Here is a 16,450-nt window from a genome sequence, read left to right on the forward strand (position 1 = left end):
GATGGGAATGAAATGTGACATATCTCTGACCTTAGATCTAATGACAAGCAAAAATGACAAGTAATACGTGTATAAGGGCAAGAGAAAGACAAAGAAATACAGTAACTGATACAATCAATGTCACTAAATATTGCAATATGTACTCCCACTTTCCCCACCATCAATATCTCTAGCATTTATAAATTATCTGATAATTTATATAGATCTCAGTTTCTTGACTATCAGTGCAATCCTGTATGTTTCTTAATCAATCAATATACAAAGGGAGATCAGACTTTTAAATTGAATTTAAAATGTGTTCTAAGTTAATGAAATTCATTAAAATAAGTGTTTCAATTAATTTAGTTTTCCTATCCATAACAAAATCAAAACCAGAAGATTTTATTCTAAATAGTCTCCTTCAACCCTTTCAATTTCTACTAGACTTGAAAGGACCTATCATGGAAGAAATAAAGGGAATATATGTGATAGAGTTAAAATATTTTAGTGCTTTAATAAAACATTACAACCACCTCATGTTGTTTAACACACATGCAACTTCCCACTAGCATAAGTAACAACAGAAGAACCAGAGTTCTTGTTACTGTGCTCCACCCATTTGTTTTCCATCAGTGATAAAAACTGCATCTTGGTTTCAGTTTGACTTCTTTACTTCAGTCATGTATTTCAATATTATTATTTCCAGACTATGATTCTGCAACACCAATAGGTAGGTAGATAGATTTGGGCTCTCAATAACCAGAGAGACAAAACAGTTCTATTAATCCCCCACAGCCACATCCCTTCCCTTTTTCCTGAATGAGAACAATACAGATTGCATATACTATGTCTGTAATATGAATATACCTAAAGACATAAGATAGACTACAGTTTACTTTGTCAAACATCAAATAAGAAATTCAATTCTGTCATAAAGATTTTAAACTACAAAAATAACCACAGAAAAAAATCATTGCTTGACTAAGTAACCACCAAATATGGCCTCATAGAAAAGGAATCTATAATCTTTATTTTTAAATTAAAATTAAGGTTGTGTGCTTTAAAGGACTTTTGTTTCAGGAATTTAAAAAATGCTTTTTCCATTTCTTCCTGAAACTTCTTATTCCTCTCATTATAAATTAAGAATATATTTCATATTCAAACTACAGCACAAAAAAGTTACGCCTAGAACATTTGCCATTTATCTTTTTGTCTAAAAACATTGTAGAGCCACTTAAGAATACATGTTCTTATTAAAATTTCTGATTGTATTACTTAAACCAAAAATTGTTATTTAGCATTGAGCTATTCTTTTTAACATCTTTCAGCCACTAATTAATTTTCATAATGGTACAGTAAGAAAGTAAGAAGGTACTATTATCCTAGTTTTATCCAGCAGAAAACTGAGGTAAGAAGCTTAACCACTTGCCCAGTATCACATCGTGTGTCACTCAGGCCTGAACTGAGACCATCATTCTGTACGGACATAGCATTTACTTTTAAAAGCCTTTGTAGAACTTAAGCATCTGTCTTAATGCAACTGTCCTACTATTTCTTAGGAAGACTATTTTATATCAAAAAAGTGCTAAATCAGCGTTCCCCAGAAGCCAACATATGACTGAACATTTGTCTTTAAAACATTTCAAAACACAGAGAAGGAGAAAAATCAGAAGTAGTCAGTATGTAATTAACATACCATCACATCCAAAAGAATTAGCCGATAAGCTGTCAGGCACAGATTTATAAGGACAGAAGAAAAACTAAAGTGTTCTTGAACATTTCTGAGAATGTAGCATCTTTACTCAAATGGGCCTATGATAGAGAACGTTAAAAGTACCCCAGAGAAACATAAAATTTTGTTGGCACAGTTGATTTTCAAGGGCTTTCTCTGTCTAGTCTTAATAATCCAATTCCTTCACTTCCTGTACATCTACCATGCTTAAAACAAATATAAGACATACCTTGATTGTACTGGTGTGTGCACCAGGATATTCTTTCTCCTCCAGTGTTGACCAACGTTGTATAAATTTTGATACCAGAGGATCATCATAGTCAACTATCTGAAATCCTGAGACATTAGCTCCTCCAAACTGAATTTTTGACAAATCTCCATCAGTAAATCCCTGGGCACAGAAAAAATTATGTCTGTTATTTCAATACTTTTGGCAGTTCTCTCAATAGTATATACAAATACAGAGTTACCATATGACCATATTCTAGAAGTGTAAGTCAACATTTTCCTCAAACTGCATCCAAGTTTAAATCCTGGGTTGCCAGCTCTGTCAGCCAGTAACGCTTTTTTCTCATTAGACAAACACCTTTATAAAACATGAGATGAGTGCATCTGTCCTTGCCATGCTTACTTCCTAAACAATCCTGTTTCAAGGGGACCATTTAAATGAGAAAGGGAACACTGCCATGAGTAAGAGTTACGCAAGCAAGTTTTAGGCAGGAATAGTTATGGCCACAGTTGTGTCCTCTTTTTGTTAGGAACTCTAAAGTAGGTGGAAGGACCTACCATCTCCTCAGCCTCCTCCCTCTGATATAAAGAACTATTTCTCATTCCTAAAGTTCTTGTGTTCTGTTTTCTGTGTTTCATGATTTAACTTCGACCAAATAACCATACAAATGCATTTACATCAAATGAATGTTGAGAGTGAACATGAACACAAAAAGAAGCAGCAACAGACCACATTATCATAAGCTGCTACAACTGCTCTACTAGGTGCTCTTAAATTACTGCATATTAGTGATCCTCACCAGTGATGTGCTGCTGCATGCTAATACAGACACTTTTATGGGGGTCATGAAACTGTCTTCAATATTACTGTTAGTGTGACGGTTAAACAGGAGCATTCATTGTATACTCCTAACCTCTTCTCCATCTACCAGCATTTTTTTATTCTTAAAAAAGATCAATTTCTTGACTGACTGATCAGACTGGAGGAGAACATTACTACAGTCAAAAAAGAAAGAAGATAGATTCAGTGACGATGGGATATGATTATGTTTGTTTTCTGACAGAAAAACAGTTTTAAAATAATTACCATAAACATTTTATATATGATATTAAACAGCTTTAAAATAAAGGATTCATTAAGTTTTAAATCTTATGGAATTACTGTTGCAAATTTAAAGTGATGGCTAAAATAGCAACCAGTTAACACAATGAAATCCACTAGGCATATTTTCTAAAATTTCCCTGAGGAATCAAAATACTCTTTATCCAAAATTTGCAATGCAAAACACAAATATCTATATTATAAATACAGATGTATAATATCTACATATATAATTTATATTATATATAAGTTATTTAAATTTTTCAAATTTTGTAAGACTTATGCTGGCTTTGTGAATATCGGTACCTTAACTTCTTGATCCAAAAATTATTTAATAAGATATAAAAATGAAACCCCAGTGTTCAGCCTTTAAAGAGGCCTTTAAAGCATAAGGCTTCTTCACACCATCACACTGATAGGATTCTTCAGAGTTCTGCCCACCTAGAGGTGGAAGTGTTTGGATCAAAGTTGGGAGGAGACAGGGGTTATGCCTGAAGTGCAAAAGGCACACTATGGTCCTTCTGTTTCCTCAGAGTCCTCAAAGGACTATAGAAGACAGTGTAAATTAGGGCACTCTGGGCCCTGCTGGAGTTTATATCAAACACTATCACAGTTCAAGAATAAATGATGAAAAAAATTTTTTGCTAGCACTCACATACTCTTTTCTTGAATGGGATAACTGAGATTCAAGCCTGCAGAATCTGCTTTGTCTGTTCCAAAAATCTATTGGATTAGTTTCCCTAGCTTCAGTAAATAAGTGCTGCTGACTTTAATGTCCATAAAATGGCCTTCCACCTTTAGAAAATTTCAAAATCATTACTTTGACATAATGTAGTGAATTTTCCAAACTTTCCCCTTATGAAAACTATTAGCTATACAGTCTGATCACCTACATTCAAGAAACATTAATTCAAACTGATTACCCAGCCAATCTGAGGGATAAAGATGTATAAATCCAAGACTCATTAGTCTAACAGAATGAAAGTTGATAACTGTAATTTTTAAGTAGTTTAGAAGTGTGAGAGAGAAATTATCAGTTTTTTGAATGAATGTATCAGTCAATGATGCAGAAAGTTATTTTTCTAATTTCTGTACCCTCTTTTTCTAAAGTATGTAGAAAAAGAGAAGCTCCGTTGAAGTGCTGAGCAACTTTCATTGCCATTGATGGGAATATCACAGGAGACATTCAAGTCCTGAAAAGACTCAGACAATAAAACAAATATCGTCTCAACACATGCATTCGTTTAGCAACAATGGAGACATTTAGCTTTCTTCTGTTTTCTAAATTGCACTTAAAACAAAATACTAGTTGGTGTGCATCCAAAACAGTAAAAATTAGTAATACAGGTATTTTAAATATTAAGAATACTTACCAGATTTGCAATGATATAATGGTATCCTTTAACATGTTTACCAATTGTGATAACCTGTAAAAGAGAAGAAATACACCCATAATGGAGGATGTTCACCTGGTACATGGACAGAGACTTGAAAAGTACAAAATGCAGTATGATGTAAAAGCTAGTTGTGAGCTTTATGGTATACAATAATGAGTTTGTTTAATGCTTTACATTTTATTTTACCTAATGCACCACCAAACATACTCTTTGCTGGTAGAAATTAGTAAGCTGAAGTCCAAGTCCCAAGAGGGACAGTCCCTCCAGACAGAGAAGCTGAATGTTAACTACTAAGCTGTGTACTAAAGGCACAAACCAGCCAGGAGAGAGTGGGTATCATGCATTAGAAGCACTGAGCCTCACAGACTCCTGCTTAGATCCTGTTCCATCTGTAACAGAATTGTAACGTTCCTTGAACTAGAAAAAGTTTAAAAGCCCACTGACATTAATGAAAGCATCTGCATTATGAAGAAATCTTCTAAAGTTCAAATTGTTTATTGCCCTAAGTCTTCCTCATAATCTCCCTCAAAGCCAGCTGGTGGTTTCTCAGCAGTCTCCACTGGCAGACAGGTATCATGGATTCTTCTCCCAAACAAGCCTAATAATTAAGACTATGTCTGCATGTGGAAGCTTGCATTTTGAAGCTAAGCCCTTCTCCAGAGAAAGGATGTAGCAGATAAGAGGAGTGTAGAGGTTTATTCCAGCTTTTGAACAATAAGAACAGCTTAAATTAGGAGAGGATGATTCATTTATTTCCTCATTTAACACATTACTAAAATATTCAGACTAGGTATCCTGTAACTTAGGGTACTAGCGAGCGACATGCCATGTACTTGGTTACAGAAATATAACTGAAAGTAGTGTTTAACCTTTTAATGTAAAGAAAGGAGGTTACAGAGTGTAAAGATAATGGACTTATAAAACAGATGAAACTCGAGAAACTGCTAAGCTATCTTGTGAAGACAATTCCCAAACTAAACCCATATGGGACACCTGACAGCAGTTTAAGAGAACATATTCTAGGGCACAGTAGTAAACTTTTTTGAGAACAACTAACTGGAATGATATTAACTGACCTCTGTGGATGATTCAGTTATCCATAATTCTTCAGTGACTTACAAATCAAAACAACAGAAACAAAAGCTGAGCTGTCATAATGCTCAAGGAGTAGCACAAGTCTATGGGGATAAGCTGAAAAAATCCAAGCCTTTCAACAAGACAGAATCTATCAAAGTGCAATTAGGGCAAGAAAAGTATCCGAGAACTGCAATCAAAATAAGAAGTAGACAAAGAAGAAAATAGGTCTGTTATGAAACAAAGACTATAAAAATGAGTGGTAACTAAATGGTAAAGAGGGTTCTTGTTTTTAAAAAAGTGGTTAAAAGGAAAAACTAAAGAAACTTACAGTCAGTCAATTTTGATATCAGATACTATAGTGAATATTACATATTTATTTTTAGAAGAATCTATCAGATAATAAGATAATAAATGGTCAAAATAGTCTTGACAAGATCAAAATATGTCAAAGCAGTATCTTTTCTTTCTCTAGCCTAATAGATAATTAGGAAATAGACCTATCTTGAGTCTAATAAGGTGTTTTTCCTGTAGGACATCATTAGAAACTCCTAAGAGTCATGGACAAGTCATTGTAAGGTAAGTGAGCAACAGTCTGGCAAGCCACACAGAGCCAACCGAAGATGACCTATGATTACTACTTATCTCAATCATTGCTCTACACTGTACATTTCTGGACATGGATATCAAGTCAGAAAATATGATTTAAAAAAACTGCAAATGATAGGGAGATAATGCTCTCAGAGATCAAATGTTCTGGAGAATAGGATCAAATTCAAATTTGTTTTGAAAATTAGAGAAAGAGTTTGTGGATACGAATTCCAAATACAACACAAAAATACAATGCACTCTATTTAGGAGACTGCTCATTGTCTGAGCCTCTCCAAAATGTAATGACCTTCAAAACAAAGACCAAAATAACAAGCCCTTCAAAAAACCTTTAAATAAATACATCTACACTCTGATGATACATCCCTACTGATGCCGCACAGTCTCACATGACCAAACTCAAGCCAAGAGGGAACTATCCTTACAATTTTCCATTGTGCTCTGCATGCATGAAAAGAAGTAGTACATTACAGAGCCAGTAAGACATTAGGACCGAAGAGGTGGATTTGAAAGTAATGCAATAATTTGGATCAGAGCATGGTGATGAAGTTGTGAAAAACAAAATTTAAAAAAAATCATTTTGGCACATAATTTGCATGTGTGGAGAGAAGACATAATTTGCTGTTCTTTTTAAAGATCAGGAGGCCTTAGATATGGAAAACAGCATCCAGTTTTGGTTAACACACTTTTAAGAGTGAGACAAAACAAACAGACATGCAGGGAAAGTATGAATGACAGAAAGCTCAGAAACATGAATTACAAAGGGCATTAGATGAGAAAGAAGTTGTGATACAGTGTTCCCAAGATGTGAAAGGTTCTCAGAAAAAGCATTAGAAGGAGAAAATCCTTTCTAGGTGTAAAGAGAACTAATCCTTAGACATAATATAACTATTTATAATGCACCACATATAACAGTGTATCAACTACGCATAACGCAGTGTACTACTTAGGCTGTGAAAATAGCCTGATATTTTGTAAATGGTTGTTTTTATTTTAAATAACCAGTATAAAAAACCATAAAGGATCATCCAGATAGAATTATCTTGCCTTTGAGTAAAGGGAGGGATTATAGGATTTGTATGTTCACTTTCTGCCTCATACATATGTGATCCTTGATACAAATCTGCCACTGATAAATGATGCATAATAATCACAAAAATATGACCAAGACAAATCAACTCAATATATTTACTTATAGAGTATAGCTAACTGCTGTCACTGAAGAATAAAGAATAGCAAACCTGATCAACAATGTCGTTGACTTTATCGCGTTCACAGTCCAAAATCACTCGCCTTTCCTTTTTTACCTCTAAATCTTGAAACAGTGAACGGTATGTTTCATCTTTTCTGTCATTGTTAATATTTCCTACATTGATAGCAGTCACTTGCCATTTCTTTTCAGCAGCAGAATCCAGCACAGCTTGCAATGTTGATAAGCCTAGTGAAGCATAGGAGAAAACAGAAAATATGACCAATAAAGCCTCAGGAATTAAAAGACTGGGCCCAAACAATCCTTATTGCATGAAATTTCTATTTACAACACTGCAAGGCATCAAGGTAAAGCCTACTAAGGACAACCTTTTGCTTTTGCTTCAACATTCTTCAGAATGGGATTTTGCCAGTTTCACTTTTCCACTGCTGGAATTCCGTATAGTGGGAATAAGATCTTGCAGGAGAAGAGTGATCCAATCACAGCATAAGGATCAGCTGCTTCTTACAAAATCCTATGGAACTGCTTTTGTTCTCAGTGCTTCAGTAGTACCGTATTTAAACCCAGACCTCACTGAAGTCTATGGCAAAATTCCCATGTTCTGCAGTGATGGTACTGGATTTATTATTTCTGTTGCCTACAGTCATATCCCTGATTATGAAAGATGTGCTAAGATATATTTTTCCATGTAGATAAGTAGGCTCAATGATAACACTTAGAAGGAGTCAACAGAAGTTTCCTTCTTATCCTTTGACATGTTCCTGACAGAAGCTGTAATGTTTGTACAGATGCAACTGCCCACAGTATACTGTAAAATCAGTGAAGATTTTACTTGATTGATTTTCCTTTTCAAGGATTAAATAACAGAGTATAGAAACATGAAAATTACTGCTGGAAATTAATTTCTGCTATACAACAAGTACCATTGTATTGATTACCCGCAGTACAAGAATGAGGCTTGTCATGTTTAAATCCCTTCTAGAGAATTCGACATGATCCAGGAGAGTAATTTTAAGGATAGCAGATACTGTTACAGAAAAAAAGAAAATCAGACTTTCTTACAGGAGAATTAACATTTTTGCACATTGATTTCCCCTGAAATCACCAAACATTTGGAAGTCATTTCATTGAGACACATTCTGACTTGGTATGTAAAGGAAGCTTCAGACATAACTCTCATAGAAAGTAATAGTGGTTATGCCCATAAACATAGAAGGAAAGCACTAAGAATAATTTGTCTCATAGTTTGTAAAAAGATTATTAAATTATGATTGGCCAGTGTTTAGCAATTCAGCTTTATCAGTGAAAATGGTAATGACATACATCACTATACAAGTCTGGTCATCAGCAAAGGATATAACCTGGTTTTCTAAGTCTCTTTAAAGAAAACTGATATGAAGGTTTGTATGTCATGTAATGAATATTTATTTTAAAATCATACATAACTACAGTCCGATGGTACATATAAACTATTTCAAATGCTAAAGATAAATGCAGAGAACTTGTGTTAAAAGGGAAAGATAAGTAATGTAAGCAAACTAAGAGATGCAAGTAATATCTTAAAACATTAAAAAGCATTAAAATAAGTCTATATCTGAAAATATCGTTTGAAATTATAAATTAAAATTAAAAAAAATTATCAGCCAAACCGAAAAACAATCTGAATAATTTTTTCGAATTTCATTTAGCAGACTTCAGGTTTGCCAATATGTCAATGTTTCCTCTGTGTTAAAAAATCTCAACGGGGCATAAATTAATAAGGGCTATTAATGTTAATACTATCCATTACAAAGGGTTTCTATATTTTACTCCTCTGATCTTCTGTTTTTCCTAGGGTTTCTCCTTTCTTGGGATGCTCTCTGCAGAGATGTCAAATGGCTGCCTGGATCACTTGCTTTCTTCTAGGTGGCAGATTTGCCATCCCCATACAGCTTAGTTTATTCTGATATCAGTAACAAATGGCAAACCTACCAAAAATACTCCAAACTAAAAAGAGCATGCTCAGCAACACTTCTGAGGATGTGAATTTATCTGGAAAGTGGTAACAGAAGTGGGACTCTGCAGAGAAAAATAATCCAGCAACATTACTTGCTTTTTTTAAACTGCAGGATTACTGCTTGGGAACCTCCCATGCCTGAATCTCTTTTGGTTATCATGAGACAAACTCTTAATTCAGTGAGCTCTGAAAAGGAAGACTGAACAGAGGCTGAATAAATTAGCAGTTCTTTTACAGATAGGATCCTCCAATAATATTAGTACTTTTTCCAAGACCCACTGTTTAGCACTGGCAGCAGAGAGGAGGTAAAAATGTTAAAGGACACTAATTCACATTACATAAGAATAACTGCTGTATTAAGCCAGCAATAGTTTGGGTATGCATATACTGAATGGTCTCACTTCTTATAGACAGGAAAAAAAGAGGAAATTGCCCTGTACACTAGTCAGTCCCTAACCACAGAGGTGCTCTAACAGTAGCAGCAGATGATTCTTTTGGAGTAAGTCATCAAACTAATTCCTGTTAGCCTTCATAGTTTCCATGAAGAGTAAGTCTCTTTGCCTTTTTTATTTTACTACAGAAGGTGGAAACATTCTAAATTATATATTATTCCTAAAATATACATCACTGTCACTATATCAACAATTATGAAAAAGTGTTTAAAGGAACTGTGGACTGGTGTTTTCGGGATTTGATGTTAGTGTCGCTGGCTTGACTCTGCAGGTTAACCTTGTGCAATCAGTGGGGAGCACTGAAGAGCAACGATTTACTCCATAGAAAGGTAGGAGCTTCATGCCTTGGAGCTTGTTATCACTGGGGTGTCTTGCCGCAATTAAAACAAACGCATAAGAAAATAAGGAAGAACCAAAGGGTGAGTACAAAGAACAATCTCATGCTGTTATTCCTGGCCAGATCCAGACAGTGCAGATCACAGGAAGAACTAGGTGTTTTTCAGTATTGCCTAAATATAAATCACATGCAGGTCACATTATGCACACTGCTAGATGACTGACAGAGTATTGGCTAAGCAAGTAGTTTTACATCTGTCCTTTCTAAAAAGACAGTGAATTTTTCTGATTCTAATGTGAATTTGAAAAGGATCTGCCAAAGAAATGAGCTTAGCATTCATCGTTCCATGTGAAATTACCTTTTGAGGCTACATATCAATATTATTCTTCTAACTAGTGCTTAGGACAACAAAAAAGAACTCTCTTCAAGAGGTCCCTTCAGCTTCTGAACATCAGGTATAAAATTACATCAGAATGCAGGGAATCTAACGTCACTCCATTACTCAACAAACCATGGAGTGGTATAAATCCTTTAAATCTATTCACTTCTTATAATTTAATAGGCACTTAGTATTTAACTCTGACCAACCAACATGCAGGCAAGTCACAAAATAGCCTTTTTAAAGGGAACAGGAGCAGGTAAAAATAGAACAAAGTTAGCCAAGTACTAGGTGAGCAGAACCTGAAAAAGGAATGATAATAATGGAATTACAGAAAAAGCAGTCAAACCTGCATCATTTCTGTATAATTCTGCTTCTTCTCAGAAAATGTACTGATATACCACAATTTGCAAGTGATTTTTTCAAGTTCATAAACTGTTACATTATTACTACTACAGCCATAAATGAGCATAGGAGTTTAGAAGGCTGTACCACAAAATTAGTTGATCACAAGTGGTAGGTTTGAGTTTATCAACATCAACAATAAATCTAAGCTCAATGGAAGAGAAGAACTCAAGTATTTATCAAAAGCAATCTCCAAAGAAACAGGGACTGTATTCAAGATTCTTGCCTTGCTTCATTCCCAACTACAGATTTCACATGTGTAGAGTGATTCTGTCATAGCAGTTTGCCCTTCAGGCCTTTTATTTTTACTCTCCTTAGATGTTTCTTTAACAAAATAAAAAGTTTTCATGGAAACTGTTTCACAACATGTAATTAATCTCACACTGCTTAAAGCTTGCAATTCTATTAGTGCATACTGTAATAATTTCATTCTCATTTAAACAATTTTGTTTCTGTCCCAAGAGCTCGTTTCTAAATTTAAGCTTACACTTACACTTGTTGAAGGTAAATATTTCTTTCATCATTTACTTATCTAATATGAATTTCACATTTCAGCAAGATACATCTGGCAAACAGGGTGCAGGTAAAAAGTACCACACCTTACCTCTGTCACTGTCGTACAAATACGCAAACTTGGTCCACTGATAGTACTCAATTAAGCTAAGAAGAGCTCCCTTGAGGTCAGGTCTCATCTGAATGACAAAGGGATGTGTTCCATCTGTTGGGAAGCTGGGAGTTATGAAGGAGACATGAAGAGTCCCACAGAATGATGTTATGGTATTTACAGACTTCTTGTCATAGAATCCAAAAATAGCAAAGACTCCTCTTGAAAACTGGGAGCAGACTAGGAGGAAGAAAGACAGACAATTAGGTGAGAGAATTTATTTTAAAAAAACTACTGAAAAGTCTATCATGTATATATTTATGAGAAATGTATGCCTGAGAAAATGTCTGATCACATAAATGCCAGGAGAAAAAAGTAATACTCTGCTATGGAGATTATTATTTATTAGTATTAGTAATATAAAGCTTCCACAAGAAAAAAAAAAAAAAGAAAATATCAGAAATGTGGTTCAAATTCCTAGACAATAAGTTCAGTAATAAAGCTCACCAACTTATTCTTAAAATCAATGTATGCTGTAAAGAATAGTGATGCAAACATCAATGGCAGTTGCAATTTAAAAAATGAGTCATTATGATCACACATACCATTATGGAAATGGATAATGTTTTGTCATGTTAAAAATAAACTGTCTCTGAGGTCAAGACTCACTGAGACTTTTGCAGAATACTTTAAATAACTTTCCATTTATGGAAATATAAAGCCAAAACTAAAAGCAAATCTATTAACAGTAATAGAAGTCAATCTTTAAAACCCTTCCGTTTCAAGGCATTATTTTAATTCCTGCTTTGTAGGACTCAGCAAAAGCTGGTCCTTCTGGATGACACTTGCGGTCATGTTGCAGAAAGAATAACCTCATAGGTGTAAATAACATGCTGATTATTCACTTTGTATCACTGGAGACAATTTAAGCCAATTGATGAATGTGACTGACCACTGCAGCCTGCGCAAAAGAGCTAGTTCTTCTGGGTTATTCTCTTCTTTGACATTGCAGGGCATACTAGTGCCCAAGTTCTAAAACCAAGGTACAGCAGGGAAATGTTCACCTCTGATTAATTCCCATTTATCACATGCATTTTTTGGTTTGCAGAGTCACCTTGAACAACACACATCCTTCTAGAGAAAACAGCTAGTCAGACTCATAGCAATCTCTGCTACACCTGACCTGCTTATAGATAGAAAGCACAGTGTAATTGAAGCTAATTTTGCCCAGCTGTTTAATGCACTGATCCTTTAAAATACTTCATATAAGGGCAAAAATAAGTTGACTTATTTTAAAAATTTCTTAGGTTTGAATTAATACCTTTCAAATATATTGTATATTTTAAAAACTGTGCATATTAAAAAAATATTCTTTTATGCCTCTTATTACTCACTGCTATCCTCTTTTCATGGCTTTGCTACCAGTCATCTCTCACACCCTAATTATTCCTATACTCCCATTAAAAGCACCTAAACAGTATGAGTGAAATTCGGAGTCTGCCAGTTTTAAGTTATCACCTATTAACTTTAATTAGGTCAGAATTTTACCTCAGGTGATAGAATATAAGTTATTAAAAAACTTGATTAGTAACACCCCTTTCCAAAGGATGCTGCAGGTTTTCCAGGGCTAGGTACAAGGTGGTCAGACCTCTTCTGTCCCAACTGCAAATTGTTACAAAGTCATAGAATTGTCTAGGTTGGAAAAGACCTTTAAGATCAGAGTCCAACCATTAACCCAGCACTTCCAAATCCAACATTAAACCATGTCCCTAAGTGACACATCTTAACAACTTTTAAATATGTCCACGGATAGTTACTCAACCACTTCCCTGGGCCCCGTTCCAATGCTTCACAACCCTTCTTGTGAAGAAATTTTTCATAATATCCACTCTGCATGTTCCCTAGCCCAACTTGAGGACATTTCCTCTTCTCCTATTGCTTGTGACCTGGAAGAAGAGATCAACTTCCAAATTGCTACAACCTCCTTTTGGGTAGTTCTAGAGAGTGATAAGGTGTCTCCTGAGCCTCCTTTTCTCCAGGCTAAACACCTCCAGCTCCCTCAGCTGCTCCTCATCAGACCTGGGCTCCAAACCCTCCACCAGCTCCACTGCCCTTCTCTGGACACACTTCAGCACATCAATGTCCTTCCTGTAGTGAGGGGCCAAAAACTGAACACAGGATTTGAGGTGCAGCCTTACCAGTGCATCATAAAGGGGTATGATCACTCCCCTTGGTCCTGCTGGCAACAATAACCTTATAACAAGCCAGGATGCCACTGGCCTTCTTGACCACCTGGGCACACTGCTGGCTCATAGTCAGCTGACTGTCAACTAGCACCCCAAGGTCCTTTCCTGCATGGGGTTGTTGTGATCCAAAGACAGGACTCATCACTTCATCCTTGTTGTACCTCACACAATAGGCCTTGGCCCATCAATCCAGCCTGCGCAGATCCCTCTGCAGAGCCTTCCAACCCTCCAGCAGGTCAACACTCCTGCCCAGCTAAGTGTCACCTGCAAACTGAAAGAGGGTGCACCCAATGCCCTTGAGCAGATTGTTGAAAACTCATTAAACAGAACTGGTCCCAAGACTGAGCTCTGAGGAACACCACTTGCCAGCTGGTTAACTCCATTTTAGTGTTAACTCCATTACACTTGCTGCTTAACTCCATTCCCCACTGCTCTCTGGGCCTGGCAATCCAGCCAGTTTTTTACTCCTCCAAGCTATAGGCAGACAGTTTCTCCAGGAGAATGCTGTGGGGAAGTGTCCAAGGCTTTACTAAAGTCCAGGTAGGATGGATTCACAGCCTTTTCCTCATGCAGCAAGTGGGTCACCTTGTCACAGAATGAAATTAGGCTGGTCAAGCAGGACCTCCCTTTCACGAATCTGTTGGCCTGATCACCTGTTTGATCTGCATGTGCCTTGTGACAGCACTCGAGATGACTGCTCCATGACCTTCCCTGGCACTGAGGTCTGGCTGACAGGCCAGACAAACCTTAAGACTCTTGTAGGTGGGTGTCACGTTTGCTAATTTCCAGACAACTGGAACTTCCCTGGTCCCAGGGGTCTTGGTGTCATGTAAGATGACCCACAACCGAAAAAAAAAGTCAAAATTATACTGACAACACCAGGCTCAGAGCCAGGTATTGATCTGCTGGCTCTTCCTGTTTCTTCCCTTACCATTCCCTGTACCTGGAAGGATAGAGAAAAATGCCATTCATGCTCCTGATCTCTCAGCTAGGCACCCCAAGTCCCTGAAGTCTTTCGATTGCTCTCAGACTTCTCGTTGCAACTTCATGACTGCCTACATGAAAAATGAATCAAGGATAATAATCTGAGGACAGTATTTAGGGCAGGAAGTTTTCTCTTCATATCTTTAACCCAGGCCCCAGGGAGGTAACCGAATTCCCTAAGAAGTGGGTCTGGCTGGCATATAGGGCCTTCTGTTCCCTTCAGAAGGGAGTCTCCCATGACAATGACACATCTTTTTCTCTTTATGGAAACAGTTTTGATGCCGAGTGTAGGCCAACTTATCGTCAGCAACACCTCCATACTAGAAGAACCACTGTCTTCATTATTGTTCAGTTTCACTTGCACAGCCTCATCCCTGTTACGTCAGGGCACCTGGGAAGGTAGGCAGTTGCAGAGGAGACATGCCAGCTATACTGGGCAGGAACTTCCATCATTGCCCTCTATACCTTAAGTCACTGTGTTCAGCCATGCAGAGAGAGGACAGGGAATCCTTTCTATCAAGTGTCATGTCTCTCTGTCCAGCCTTTCTCAGGAAAAAAAGGGTAAAATACCCGTAGTCTCTCTCACTTCCTCTCTCTCTGCCTAATACTCCTCAACCTATTCACCTTCTCCTGGAACTCTCTCACTGAGTGGAAGAGTTCCCCTACCTGGGCACCCCTCCCACAGGAGTGCTCACTGCTGCTGGTCAGTACTGGCATAAGAGCAGGACACACCCTGCAGCCCAACACTCGTGTGGCAGTGTGTTCCCATTGGAACCCTGTCTGGGCAGCTGAACAAAGATTTCTGAAAAAGGTTGTGAATTTTCTGAATAGCTTTACTGTTTAAATTACTGGAACTCCTTGTTCTATTTCAAATTATTATGCTCTCACTGAGACAAAACCAACTCACTACCTTCCCACACATTCATGGATAATTGTTTCCCATGTGCAGGGAAGGCTCAATACTTTCTGAACTTACTAGAATAAAGGCATTAATGTCTCAAAACTCACCTTCAAAAATGCACATTAAAATAAAGCATCAGTTCTGGATCCCTCGGTAAGAATTTTGTAGAAGACAGTTACTGGCACACTACTGTGACCTTCTGTATTAAACCATTTTAACATTGTATATAAGGTGACAGAGATAACAACAGTGTCATCCCAGGACCACTGAAAAATAAAAATGGTTTATGTCACTATTGCCAACACCTAGGATGCTACCACATCTCCTGTCAAATTTACTGCTTTTCTTCCATCACCAGTCAGTGATTTCAGGCATAGATGGAATAATATTGCCAACAACAGCCAAAAACCAGAGCCAGCTGCCTGCACCAGACAATTTGAAAACCATGGGTGATGCCTTTTCCGAATCACCACTGGCATCCCTAATAGAGAGAAAATACTGGGTCTTTGGAGTACTGTATCTCAGCCTCTGTCTTTGTTCCTGCCCCATGTTTCCCTCCCCTTCTGACAATGCAGACATCTGAACCTGTCAGGCCTTGGCTAAACATCTTCGGGATAATAGTCAAACTGCCCATGCCATTGGGCTCTGTCCTAGGTCCTGAACGCATGTAATTAAATAGATCTCAACTTCCATTTCAAAAAATCCACTTCACTTGGAAAAGAAAAAATCACCGCCAAATTATCCCAATTTCTTGTGATGGTAAATAAATAGAGCACAGATTACTTATGCTAGGCTTTAAATGCGAATTGAGACTA

General features: G+C 36.9%; 1 protein-coding gene across 5 annotated transcripts in view; it reads right to left on the bottom strand.

Moving 5' to 3' along the window:
• Positions 1 to 16,450, bottom strand: part of GRIA2 (glutamate ionotropic receptor AMPA type subunit 2) — a 92,675-nt gene that overhangs the window by 37,928 nt on the left and 38,297 nt on the right. For all 5 annotated transcript variants that reach the window (XR_007631854.1, XM_050338518.1, XM_050338519.1 and 2 more), the window contains exons 3-6: positions 11,505 to 11,744; positions 7,363 to 7,559; positions 4,415 to 4,468; positions 1,941 to 2,102 (exon numbers count right to left, since the gene is read on the bottom strand). Coding sequence is in view for 4 of the 5 variants with exons in the window: in XM_050338518.1 (XP_050194475.1) it covers positions 1,941 to 2,102; positions 4,415 to 4,468; positions 7,363 to 7,559; positions 11,505 to 11,744 (653 nt within the window). In the remaining variant the exon portion in view is untranslated. The remainder of the gene's footprint in view (positions 1 to 1,940; positions 2,103 to 4,414; positions 4,469 to 7,362; positions 7,560 to 11,504; positions 11,745 to 16,450) is intronic.

This window comes from Myiozetetes cayanensis, unplaced genomic scaffold (genome assembly GCF_022539395.1).
Source record: "Myiozetetes cayanensis isolate MyiCay16 unplaced genomic scaffold, myiCay2020 scf7, whole genome shotgun sequence".
Taxonomy (NCBI): domain Eukaryota; kingdom Metazoa; phylum Chordata; class Aves; order Passeriformes; family Tyrannidae; genus Myiozetetes; species Myiozetetes cayanensis.